Raw genomic sequence first — 12,775 nt, forward strand, 5'->3', positions numbered from 1 at the left:
TTTTTTGCAGTCAAGAACTATTCATATATATCAATATTTATATTGATCAGGCATTTGTTGAAGAAGTATCCATAAATAGAAGATTATCTCAAATGAATATATACTATGTTGATTTGTACCGAATCTTCCAGTTGATTTCCTTTCCTTCTCAAAAAAAAAAAAAAAAAAAAAATCAGAAGGCTGTTTTGTGTTAACTCTTCCGTTTATTGAGCTAAGAGTAGTTACTAAAACTGCTAGTATGTGAGCTACTTGAGGATGGCAGATTAAAAGTGCTCATATATAATCCTTAATTCTCAAAGCAAAGGTATTTGTTCTGTGGATACCATACTGAGATACTAAGGGTCCATTTTGAGAAATGAGAACAGTTAATATTTAAAAAGAAAATGAAACACTGGTATGAGACCAGAATTATCAGAGTCTACTGAACATTATCCTGAATTATTAATTTATTTCAGGACTCAGCAAACTATGACCTGTGGGATAGATCTTGTCCTGGTCTGTTATTTCCTTATTTCTAAGGAAAATACCACCTGAGAGCTAGGAATATAAGAATGGTTTTACATTTTTAAACGATTGTAAAAAAAAAAAAATGTGACAAGAGACTGTATGTATTTTAGGCAAGCCTAAAACATTTACTCTCTGGCTCTTTGCAGAAAAAAGTTTACCAGCCGTGATTCATTTCATTAAGAAGTTGGTTAAGGTTCTGTAAGCTTAATGGCCATGCCTTTCATGCATAACTGAGTTTCCTCAGTGCCTGCCACATAACAGACATTTAATAAATATTTGTTGAATTAATATACGCCAGGAAACATGCCAGATACTTGATATGTGTCTTTGTATAACATAAACACAGATTGATAATTTCATTTCTGGACCAGTAATATGACATTGTGGTGGGATCATAGGATCAACCAGCACTTTTTAAAAAAAGGATTTATTTATTTATCCGAGAGAGAAAGAGAAAGAGCACAGGGAGAGAAGCAGACTCTGCTAAGCACAGAGCCCTACACGGGGCTCGATCCCATGACCCTGAGACCATGATCTGAGCCAAAATCAAGAGTCTGATGCTTAACCAACTGAGCCACCCAGGCGCCCCTAACCAGCACTTTTTAAGTGTTTATGTGACCACAGATGATCTGTTTCCTTGAACCTCTGCATTGTGTTGCCTCTTGCACTCAGGATTCCCAGGGCAATGATCAACTGTCTTGAAATTAGTGAACGTGCATAGTCGTAGATGTGTTTATGTACTTTTCAAAATTGAGGTATGTATTTTCTCCCAGATTAAAATTAGTTTCGACCAACTGTGTTTAGTGATCAGAAGACCCATACGATGTTGAATTTTTGGTGGGTATTCTTTCTTCATTCCTTGCTTTGGATTTCTTTACTCCCCTTCCTCCACCTAATAAATTTGCTGCATTTTTACGTGTAGGAGGCATTCCATGTAGCTAAAATGGCATTCAGGCATTTCAAGATCCGCGTGAGGAAATCGTTGACACCATCTCTCGCGGGGTCGAGTAACTTTGAGGATGCCGTCTTGGATTATATCATTTGTCATCTCGATCTATATGATTCCCAAAGCAGTGTTAACGTAAGTGTTGGGTCTCTTAGTAGGACTGGTGTGCTACTGCTGCACTTTACATGGAACACTAACACCTCAGAAATCCACCCGGTGCTCAGGGTTGCTTTTACGTAACGGGATAGCAGAAAGGAGCAGCGTCCAGTTGACTTTGTAGAACCAGTCATTATCGGCCATTTCTTAGACATTTTATGGGGGAAAAAACTAGTCTGACCTTTATAGTTCTATTCTTTCGATGGGCTCTTAAGATTGGAGATAGAATACCATAGTGCTTAAGAGCAACGGCTTTGGGGAAGGTGGGTGTCGATTTGCATCCTGGCTGTGCCACTTACTGGCTGTCTGACCTTGCACATTTACTTCACCTGTTTATGCTTTAGTTTTCCAGCCTTAAAATGGGAGCAACAATGGCCACGACCCCCGCAGAGTTCTTGAGAGGAAAAACAAGCAAGTAATTTGCTTAGCACAAGACTTGGCACGTAGCAAACACCCAATAAGGGCAAGCTACTATAATTGCTATTATTCTACACTATGAACAAGTTGGCACTTCCTATACTTGCCCAGAATAGAGAATTGAGGAAATAAATAAAACCCACTAAGGGTGTTTGCTTTAGTTTTTTTGGGGGGGGATTCTCTTGGCCTTTAGTATGCCATCTGTCCTCCGCATCATCTTTCCTCCTTCCCCATTAGTGAGTCTTTCTCCTCCAGCACATGTGCGACTTTCCTAGTTTACAACATCTTTACCCATGTGCTCTTTCTCTGCCCCCCACCTGACATAACCCCCTTTGGATGTCAGAGCTTCTTGTCACAGGTTGGTAACAAGGTGATACCATCTTTTTGTTTTTCAGGATGTGATCCGAGCCATGAATGTCAATCCCAAGATTTCATTTCCTCCTGAAGTTGACTTTTGCCTCCTCAGTGACTTCATCCAGGAGATATGTTGCATTGCCTTTGCCATGCAGGCTTTAGACCCACCCCTAGATATTGCATTTGGGGCGGATGGAGAAATTTTTAATGATTGCAAGTAAGAGATATTAGAACAGAAGCTAAGGGATTTTTTTTTTAAATAATAACCTTTTCTCTATTTCCTGGAAACAATTTAGGGAAAAGAACTCTGGGTGGGGAAATCAATAGATATGACCTGACTTCCAGGCCCTGCCATATACTTCTCTTTGCCACGGGGCCGACCCCTCTCCTGGGGTCATTTTCTTTCTCAGTCAAACGTGATTCAGAGGTGATATAATCATTTCCATTGAATGCATTGGTCTTGGGGAGAACTAATGAGTACCTGGAGCCTGTCTGGAACACTAAAAAAAGGCGCTACATACATACAAATGTGTATTACTTTTTACTGGTTTCTACTGCAGTATTTAGGCCAGGTTTCTCAAAGTATGGCATAGAGATATATCACTTGTGTCAGAAGTACTCAAGTCTTGTTAAAAAGGCAGGTTCCTGGATCACACCCCATGATATTTTATGCAGTAGGTTTGGAGTGGGGCTCAAGAATCTGCCATTTAACAAACACCTAGGTGTTCCTTGTGCACACTAGCACTTGAGACTCTCTAGGTCCATTAGATTTCTATCAACTTTTACATGGTAAATGTTTCCTATATAAATTAGAAGAAATTAAATTAATTTAAAACATTTTACTGAAATTTTATGGGCTTTTATGATACAGCTGGAAATTATTGGGAGGAGGCCAAGCTAGTGGTTAAGAACATTCTGAGACTTGAGGCTCTGGCATGAAGCTGCTCGGGTTCAAATCCCAGCTCTACCACCAATTAGCTCTATAATCTGGGGCATGCTACTTAATTTTTCTGTTCCTTAGCTCCCTCTCTGTCAGATGGGGGAAATAATAATACCTATTTCTTAGGGCTGGAGAAGGTTAGTCGAACTCATTCAGATAAAGTACTTAGGACACTGCTTGGCATGGGGGTGCCTGGGTGGCTCAGTTGGTTAAGTGGCTGCCTTCAGCTCAGGTCAAGATCCTGGGGTCCTGGGAATGGTCCGCACATCAGGCTCCCTGCTCATCGGGGAGTCTGCTTCTCCCTCTCCCTCTACTCCTCCCCTCTGCTTGTGCACTTTCTCTCTCTCTCTCTCTCAAATAAATAAATAAAATCTTTTTTTTTTTTTTTTTTTTTAAAGAACACTGCTTGGCATGCATTGAGCACTCAGGAAATGTTAGCTCTTGGTCTTTGTTCAGTCTATAGAGTTATGGGGTGGTGGTGGCCCAATATCCCTACAAGCTATTGATGACAGAGACTACATACATTTCTTTTGCTTATCCAAATCACAATGATGGTGTTTCCAATTGCCTTCTAGCTTGCCATATTTCCTGCCATTGCCCTGTTTCTAGTTTCTTTCAGATCATTCCTCCTAACATGTGTCCACTCATGGAAGAGCTGCTATTAGAACATTACACTGCAATTGAGGTTTTTGATTTCCTTACAGAACATATTCTCTTCATCCCCCTTCCTTTATTCCTTTCTCCTTTGGAGAATGCATAGAACCACTCAGAAATGTTCACCCAATTTACTTTATGGAATCTGCACACTTCACAGACCTCTGGGGTCCTCCTGTTTCCATGCCTTTAATCAGATGGAAATTGTTGCCTCTTGGTGCACTCTGTAGCCTGTACCTCTGAAAGGCTGTTGAGCTGAAACTAGAGCTCCTAATAATGACTATTTGGTTCTACTTCGAGGACTTCATAGAACAAGTTTTTTTTTTTTTTTTTTAAAGACTTTATTTATTTATTTATTTGACAGAGAGAGATAGCGAGAGCAGGAACACAAGCATGGGGAGTGGGAGAGGGAGAAGCAGGCTTCCCAAGGAGCAGGAAGCCCCATGAGGGACTCGATCCCAGGACCCTGGGATCATGACCTGAGCCGAAAGCAGATGCTTAACGATTGAGCCACCCAGGCGCCCCATAGAACAAGTTTAATCCTTAAAAAAAAAAAAAAAAACCCACAAAAAACCAAAACCAAAAAAACCTGACAGCCTTTCACATATTTGAAGCAATTATTCAAATCTTCCTACTTCTGGCCTCATGGCTTTGGGTTTTTCCATATAAAGGGGATTTGAGACTTCCTGATAGATCAGTTTCTTTGGCCTGTGTTCCATGCTCTTCTGAGTATTCCTTTTTAAGTCTCCACACTAGATGTAGTCCTCTGCTTTGAACGGAGCAGCTTAGAGAGACTAATACCCTTTCCATTCTTATTCTCTATTAATCCCGCTAATCTGTACTAGTGTTTTCTGTTTTTGTTTTTTGTTTTTCGGTTATATAACACTGTTGTTGATCATTCTGAGTTCAACTGAAACCTGTTATTCTTACTTGTACTGTGATTAAGCCTTTTATTGCCTCTATCTGTGCAATTATATGCTTTTTGGACTCAATTATAGAACCTCATACGTATCTGCACTACATTGTGTCTTATTAGATTCAGCTTATTGTTCCTGTTTTTTGATACTGTCATTTATTTCTCTTTTCCTACCCATCCCTAGGCTTTGAGTGGTTTATCTATAGTTCATGCAGGTCATTGATGAACATGTTACTTATCGAACGATTGAGAGAGAGCTGAATTCAAGGTCTTATTGACTCATTAATTATTTCACTTTGGGTATGATCATTGAACCAGTTTCTAATCCATCTACTTAAGTCAATCATCCACCTCTATTTTTCTTATTTTGCCCACAAAGATAGCATGAGAAATCTTTCAGGGGCCTACAGGATTTCAGATGGTCTCCATCTCTAGTGTTTCCCTGACCTGCAACTTGTAATTCTGAGAAGGGAAGGAACGAGTTTAGTCTGACAGAACTTGTTCTGTGTGAGTCCATGTTGGGTCCTTGTTATCACTGATTCCCATTCTAAGAGCCCACAACCATCTCTTCAGTAACAGAATCAGGATCCATATTCATCTAGACTGAGCATAATAGAAAATGAGAATTTACACTGATGTCCTCCAGTTACACTACATCATTGCTTAACTTCTCTTTTTTGTTCTTTTGTGTGTTTAAAATAGGTACCATCGCAGCTATGACTCTGATTTTACTGCTCCCTTGGTCCTCTATCACGTGTGGCCTGCTCTCATGGAGAATGACTGTGTCATTATGAAGGGAGAAGCTGTCACCAAGAGAGGGGCTTTTGTACGGTGGCCTTGTATAGTGACAATTCATCCCAAGTGTTTGATTCACAAGTTCGAGAACATTTCTAAACCCAGAGATTCTATAGAGGAAGTCTAAAGAGTTGCTTGATAAGGCTTCATACAAAGGAGGGGAAACGGACTGGCTGGAAAAGAAGAGATTCTTTTCTTTGATTCCTCCATGATTCTTCATAATTTCCTGGCAGTAACTTCTTTGTCTGTTGCTTTATTTATAAGATGGAACTAGTTATATTTGGTTCCTCCATCTTAGAAATATGCTATCATAAGGGCAAAGCTCTTTGAGCTCATCTTATTGGAGGCCCTCTATAATTCTAAGCATTGGGAAGGGATCAATTAACTTTCAGGAAAACAGTTGGCCAAATTTTTACTGACCATTATCCATGTTGGAAACGATGAATGTACTCTGTTTTTCTCTCCTTGGTATGATGCGTAGGGAGGGGGAAGGGATGAAAAAAAAGAAGGCAGAGGAGGTGGGGAGAGAGTAGCCCATCAGTTTTGGAGGGTTGCTTCCTATATGCATTGGTTATAAAATGTTTTGGACATGGTAAATAATTGGGCAACCTTCAAAATGGAGTCGTAATTATGAAAGTGTATTAATGTGTGTGGTGGTGGGGGTTGGGTGGCCACAGGGGCTTGGATATTCTGTATAGTTCACACAATGGAGTTTTTATCCTACCCCTCCTAGAAAGAATTAAGTGAATTCTAAACGGAAGCTATTCAGTCCAGCGCAAAGCCACCATCTGGGTGGGCTCAGTTCCTGTTCTCTTTGAACAAGAGAATAGGGAAGTGCTTCAATGGCAGTTTTTCATAATATAAGGAAGAACAGGAGTAGAGTATTTTAAAAGAACTTAAGGGTTTTTGCAGCTGAAACATTCCACTAGAGTGAATAGTATCTCAATAAAATATTTTGTGCTATGGAAGTTGAACCTACAGAAATTGGGTTGGGTTGATCTGACAGCCACACATGGTCTATGATGAATGAGCTCATAAAACATGCTTCTTGCTCCTGCAACTATCACTTTCTGCTAAGAAACTCTAATTGTAGACCCTCTGTAGTGCAATTCGGAAGGGAGGGAGAGGAAATGGCCACTATTCGTATATTCTACATCAAATAGGCATTTAAACTTCCTTCTTCCTCTCCTCAAGCATATCGCCAACATTTACCCCAGCTTAAACTCCTAAAACAAAATTTGAAAATCCTAAAAGGAAGTACTTGGAATAAAGGAAAAAGTTGAATGAAGGGAAATTTGTGAGAAGGATTTTGCTAGTAAAATCTCATTATAGTGAATATCATTTTCTTAGTCATTAATTTAGTTAATAGATGGGCAAAAATGGTGACCCCCTCCCTCCCTCCCTCCCTCATTCATTAATTCATTTCATTCAACAATGTTTTTATGACCCAAGCACTGTGTTTAGGTGCTGGGGATTCAGCAATGAACAAAAGAGACCCAAATCCCTGCCCACATGGGGCTTACATTCTCTGACACTTGCAAGCTGGAATGTAATTTCTAACAATTTACTCATCAAAACAAAATTCTAGCACCGAGACTTTGAATATTCCAAAGTTCACTGTCATGGGATTTCATCTGAGAAATACCCTAAAGTTATTGTCAAATATTGGGCAGCTGTAAGATGTGAAAAGTGTGTCTCATGCTGATTGATCCCCAATAATAGGCCAAGTGTAATCATATCAGCAAAACCTCTCATTCTTTAGGATATGCATATTGTTTTAAGCCATGGTGAACTTTCACAAACTGCTATTTCTCTCTCTTTTTTTAGTGGAATTCAGTTCGATCTGTAAGTCGATGTCGAAGCAGGAGTTTAAGTCCCATCTGCCCCCGTAGCCGTATTGGTTTAAGCACGGTATATATCTAATACTTTTTATACAAAGCATCTTCTGGTTGACACTCTTATCTCCAATAGTCACCTATACAAGAGGTGATTATAAGTCTGTACGTAGAAAGAGAACGTGTTGCAATAACCCCAAACTGATTTTTATGCTCCCTTGGGCTAAGGAACTTATCATTCTAGAAAGAAGGAAGTAGAGGTCATGTTTTTCTTAATTACTTCGAAGAATAATAGACTTTACATATTTCATAGTTTTATTTTTGTTTTAGAATGAAAATGAGCAATAGACATAGTCTTCTGAACAGAGGATGGGAGTGACCTAAACACAGGTCCTTGGTTCCTCTTCAACGTATTGCATGAGTTTTGGAGAAATTGCTCAAATGATCTGGATTTCAATACTGTATAAAGGGCATTGCAGGTATTAATTTTCCTCCACGCTTCAAAGTAGGAAGAATAACACTGGTGTCCTTGTGTATTAGTTCTTGGGAGGATTACTAATACCTCTGTCAAAAAAAAAATAACAGCAAAAACATTTCTGAAAACCAAAAACATTATTAAGAGTCACCACTGTTGATTTATTCAACAAATAATATTTAGTCCATGCCTTTTGAATACCAAGACATCTGGACACCAGATAGGCTAACAATTTCTGTTCCTTCGAATAAAAATTCTTGAAATATTTGCTCAATCTTGTTTTAGGGAGAGTGGTGGAGGAGAACAACAGCTAGGGCTCCACTTCTCTGAAATTATCTCCAGTAATGCAACTCTAGCTATAAACTTCTAAAACTCCCTCTGTAAAACAAAATCAAGAACAACCGCCCCCCCACCCTCCATTAATAAGGTCTAGTTTTCTGAGTTTAGTGAGCATCTATTACTTCAGCATGCTCTTTACCAAATATTCCTTCCTTTGTTGGTGGATGCTCGATTTGCAGAGGGGGGACACAGACATGATGAAAACACGGTCTCTTCCCTGAATGGGTTTCAATAAAGGAAGATCAATATGATTTAAACAAAGTACCTGAGTGTGGTATATGCCATCATCCATACAAGAGGCACGAAGGACTAGAGCCATGAGAGGAGGTAGGGACTTTTTCTGGACTTGGTAGTGAGGAAGGGGTTCATGGGCAAGTTGGTACTTGATTTGGCTTTTTAGATTGGATGGCATTTCAATGAGCTGGGAAATTAAGGAGGAATATCCAGAAAGAGGAAATAGCCCAAAATGGAAAAGACATGAATCTGACACAGATCTTTTGCTCTTAGAGATTTTAATATAACTTACTTATCCGTATTCATGAATAAGTATTTACAGTGGGTAAAAGCAAAAGGATAGTGCATTTAGTGGACTGAAAAATAAAAAAGAAATCTTGAGAGTTTTATCCTGGAAAAGTCACAATCTCCTTATTCTAAGAGGACATGGCTTATCAAAGAGCAATATTAGACGCCTATAGCACTCACAGACATGGCAAATTTTCCCTCTGGACTCTCACTGGAAGGCTTATTGGTGGGCAATGTCCCTCTAACAAAGCCCTTATGCATGTTTCACACCCCTTCTTTCTCTTTCCTGCTTTGTGCCCAAGGAGAACCAAATAATTCAAACTTTAGAGGGAATAAAATACATTCTTTTTTTCTTTTTTTTTTTTTGAGTAGGCTCCACGCCCAATGTGGAGCTTGAACTCATGAACCTGAGATCAAGGGTCACATGCTCTACTGACTGAGCCAGCCAGGCGCCCCTAAAATATATTATTAATGGTGAAAGCGCTGCCCACTCTCTGCCCCTTTCCACCGTCCTCTCCTTATAGTGATTGGGTACACCTGCAAAATAAAATACAAATATTTTTAGTTAGCCTGGTTTTTTGGCTTATTTGAGGTCTTGATGCATCCAGAACAGCTTTCATCTTTGTTAGTGTCTATTTATCTAAAGTTTTTGAAAGCTCAGAGCAAGATGTTGCTTGTAGTCAGTTATTTCTGAACCATAACAGGTTTGTAGGGATAGGCGGTGGCTTTTGCTTAGTGAAAGCAAAGGTGAGATTTGGAAAATGATTCTTTTCTGGCTCCCCAGGGACCCTCCTTCATAGGACAGGGTTTTGGACACATGACATGATTCATATAAAAATCTGATAGAGAGTATTTGATCATTTTAGCTTTAATTGGTTAATTATACTACTACTACTAATTATTTTCTGGAAAGCATTGAATTCAGTATGGCCACTGAGCATCCAATCTCAAAGTCTTCAGCAACTATTAAAACCAACAAACAAGCAAACAAACAAACGTAGGCCACTGAACCCAGATTTTAATGAATGACATGATTTAAACCGAATTGATTGCCCATTTACTTCAGGACGTATAAGAGGAATCGCATTGCTCAACCTCAGGGATGACATCATAGTTGTAAAGTGCCTCAGAACAACTAACCATTTAGCTGGTTTTAGGAGTAAAACGTCAAAGGGAGTCATTCTTTGAGGGCCATCTACTGTGTCATTCACATTACTCCTTTGTATTTTCCAGATATCTCGAAGCCGGAGCCCTTCTCCAATAAGATGTGGATTGCCGAGTAAGTGGGATGGTTTAGACAGCTTTTTAATGCTCTTTTTAACACTCAGCCCTGTGCAGCAAAATGAATGTTTCGCCTCCTGGGGAACATCTCTGACCTCCACCTCACACCTTCATTTCTGGGCTCTCCTGTTGATGGTGCCCAAGTGGGTCCCATGGGTGACATGGGAGGAGCCTCTGATTGAGAGGTTTTATCGATGTAAACCCAGATTGACCACCCCAGTTTCATTTAGGTCCTTCCAAAAGAAAGTCTAAGAAAGTGACCATAATCACGAACTGTTTGTTTTTCTCCCTAGGGTTTTAAAGCCGGCAGACATGTCCCTTTGCTGCAGGACACCTGCCCCCGCTAACTTCCCCGGTGCCTGTCTCCTGTGCCTGCCTCGTAACTCACTTAAGATCATGTGAAAACGCAATTCTGTGTATCACTCCACACGGAGAGTTAAATGTTTTGGCTTAGCGTGTTTGTAACCTCAGATATATTGAATTTTATTTTATTCTATTATATTTTATAGATACAAATTCCATTACTTTGATAAAAACAGTTGCATAGGTGTTTAGGATCATATTCATTTGAAGCAAAGTCCTTCAGGGTTTTCATCCTCAAATACTAGGCTCTTTTATGGCAACTGTAGAAACTTAAGTGGAGGATCTTTACCATGTGGAGTTCAAAAGGTAGAGTCAGTTTAGCTTACAGATGGATCATAAATATTATAATTGCTGGTATTAGCTTAGAGCTTGAAAACAATATTGAGTGTTATAATTTTCTTGTTTGGAAGACAGCCCTAATCCCAGGCTGGGGAACTTGTCCTGGTAGCAGTGACTTCAGGCTACACGTAGATGGTGTTGATTTCAGAGAATAGAGTTCACTGGCTTGCTTCTCTTTTCCTGCTTTGAGAATGCCCTGTTTGGTTTAGTTGGGTACCAATGCCAAAGCTACTTACCTGACAGAATGGTCTTGCTTCATAAATGCACAGAAGTGATTTGGCTAGAAGCCAGCTTTGAGAGAAATGGTAATTACCTTGTGTTTATCTCGTGGGAATGTTTCATACAGTTTTAATGTACATGTTACATATAGAAGCGACCTGGACATGTGCTTTATCTATTCCACCTAGTTTGCAAATTCAGACCTCCTAAGAACTGCATCTGACTAAAAATACCTAAACGTGGGGCTTAAAACTAGGGGTACCATTTATTGATTTTAAATTGATCGAATATAACTTGATTTCTTGACTGTGAAGGACTATTGAAAAAGTTCAAGTTCTAATGGAATGTAGCTTTCCCAAGATAGTAATGTTTTGTCTGTTCCCCCCCTCCCCCTCACCACTTTAATATGGTCCTAAACACAAGCCTCACAAATGACTGCTTTCTCTGTGTGCCTTTTGGAGAGAAACTCTGAATTGGCCACAGCTTTGTCTGCATAAACTCAGTGCCCAAACTAGCACCTAGTGCCTTGTAGGTGAAAAAACAAAACAAACAAACAAACCCAAAGCAAAAACTTCTCTAAACCATCTTATCCCAGTAGTGCAATTGCTGGGTCATAGGGTAGCTTTATTTTTAATTTTTTGAGACACCTCCACAGTATTTTCCAAAGTGGTTGTACCAACTTGCAATTGCACTACAGGGTATTTACCCCAAAGACACAGATGTAGTGAAAAGAAGGGCCATATGCACCCCAATGCTCATAGCAGCAATGTCCACAATAGCCAAACTGTGGAAAGAGCCTAGATGCCCTTCAACAGATGAATGGATAAAGAAGATGTGGTCCATATATACAACGGAATATTACTCAGCCATCAGAATGGATGAATACCCAACTTTGACATCAACATGGATGGGACTGGAGGAGATTAAGCTAAGTGAAATAAGTTAAGCAGAGAAAGTCAATTATCATATGGTTTCACTTATTTGTGGAACATAAGGAATAGCATGGAGGACATTAGGAGAAGGAAGGGAAAAATGAAGGGGGGGGGAATCGGAGGGGGAGACGAACCATGAGAGACTATGGACTCTGAGAAACAAATTGAGGGTTTTAGAGAGGAGGGGGTTGGGGGGATGGGTTAGCCCAGTGATGGGTATTAAGGAGGGCACATACTGCATGGAGGACTGGGTGTTATACGCAAACAATGAATTGTGGATCACTACATCAAAAACTAATGATGTATTGTATGGTGACTAACATTAATTTTAATAAAATTAAAAAAAAAAAACCATCTTATCCCTTGTGCTGGTAGCTAGACACGAGGAGAGACCTCCTCCATCCCTGTCCCTTGGGCCTAATGGTCACCAACTCCATTCTGAAGCGTGAGGTTGATTTTTCTCCCCCTGTGTATTTTTACATAGTCATCACATTGAGGCAATGCAGCTGCTGGAAGGAGGACTCGGTGTTTAGGTAGTTCCAGTTCTGACTTGGTCATCAGTTTGCTTTGTGGACTTGAGCAAAAGTTACTCCACCTCTCTGAGTCTCAGTTTTATTTTAGAGTGCATAGGTTGGAGGAGATTAGTTGTTCTCTCAACCCTCCCAGATTCAGTGCCCCTTTATGACAAATATTCTGATTATTGTGAAATAAAATTCAATGTTAATGCATATATACTTTTAAATAATGAGTATAGTATCCTAACTTTAATACAAAGCAGAGAAAAG

The 12,775-nt window shown here is 39.7% G+C and overlaps 1 protein-coding gene across 1 annotated transcript in view; it reads left to right on the forward strand.

Moving 5' to 3' along the window:
* SPATA18 (spermatogenesis associated 18) overlaps positions 1-10,608 on the forward strand; it is a 36,800-nt gene extending 26,192 nt beyond the window's left edge. Inside the window, exons 8-13 of the mRNA XM_032400348.1 lie at positions 1,430-1,588; positions 2,422-2,597; positions 5,593-5,716; positions 7,513-7,596; positions 10,090-10,135; positions 10,431-10,608. Coding sequence (XP_032256239.1) covers positions 1,430-1,588; positions 2,422-2,597; positions 5,593-5,716; positions 7,513-7,596; positions 10,090-10,135; positions 10,431-10,438 — 597 coding nt within the window. The 3' untranslated portion in view covers positions 10,439-10,608. The remainder of the gene's footprint in view (positions 1-1,429; positions 1,589-2,421; positions 2,598-5,592; positions 5,717-7,512; positions 7,597-10,089; positions 10,136-10,430) is intronic.
* The last annotated feature ends 2,167 nt before the right edge of the window (positions 10,609-12,775 follow it).

This window comes from Phoca vitulina, unplaced genomic scaffold (genome assembly GCF_004348235.1).
Source record: "Phoca vitulina isolate PV1807 unplaced genomic scaffold, GSC_HSeal_1.0 scaffold3, whole genome shotgun sequence".
NCBI lineage: Eukaryota > Metazoa > Chordata > Mammalia > Carnivora > Phocidae > Phoca > Phoca vitulina.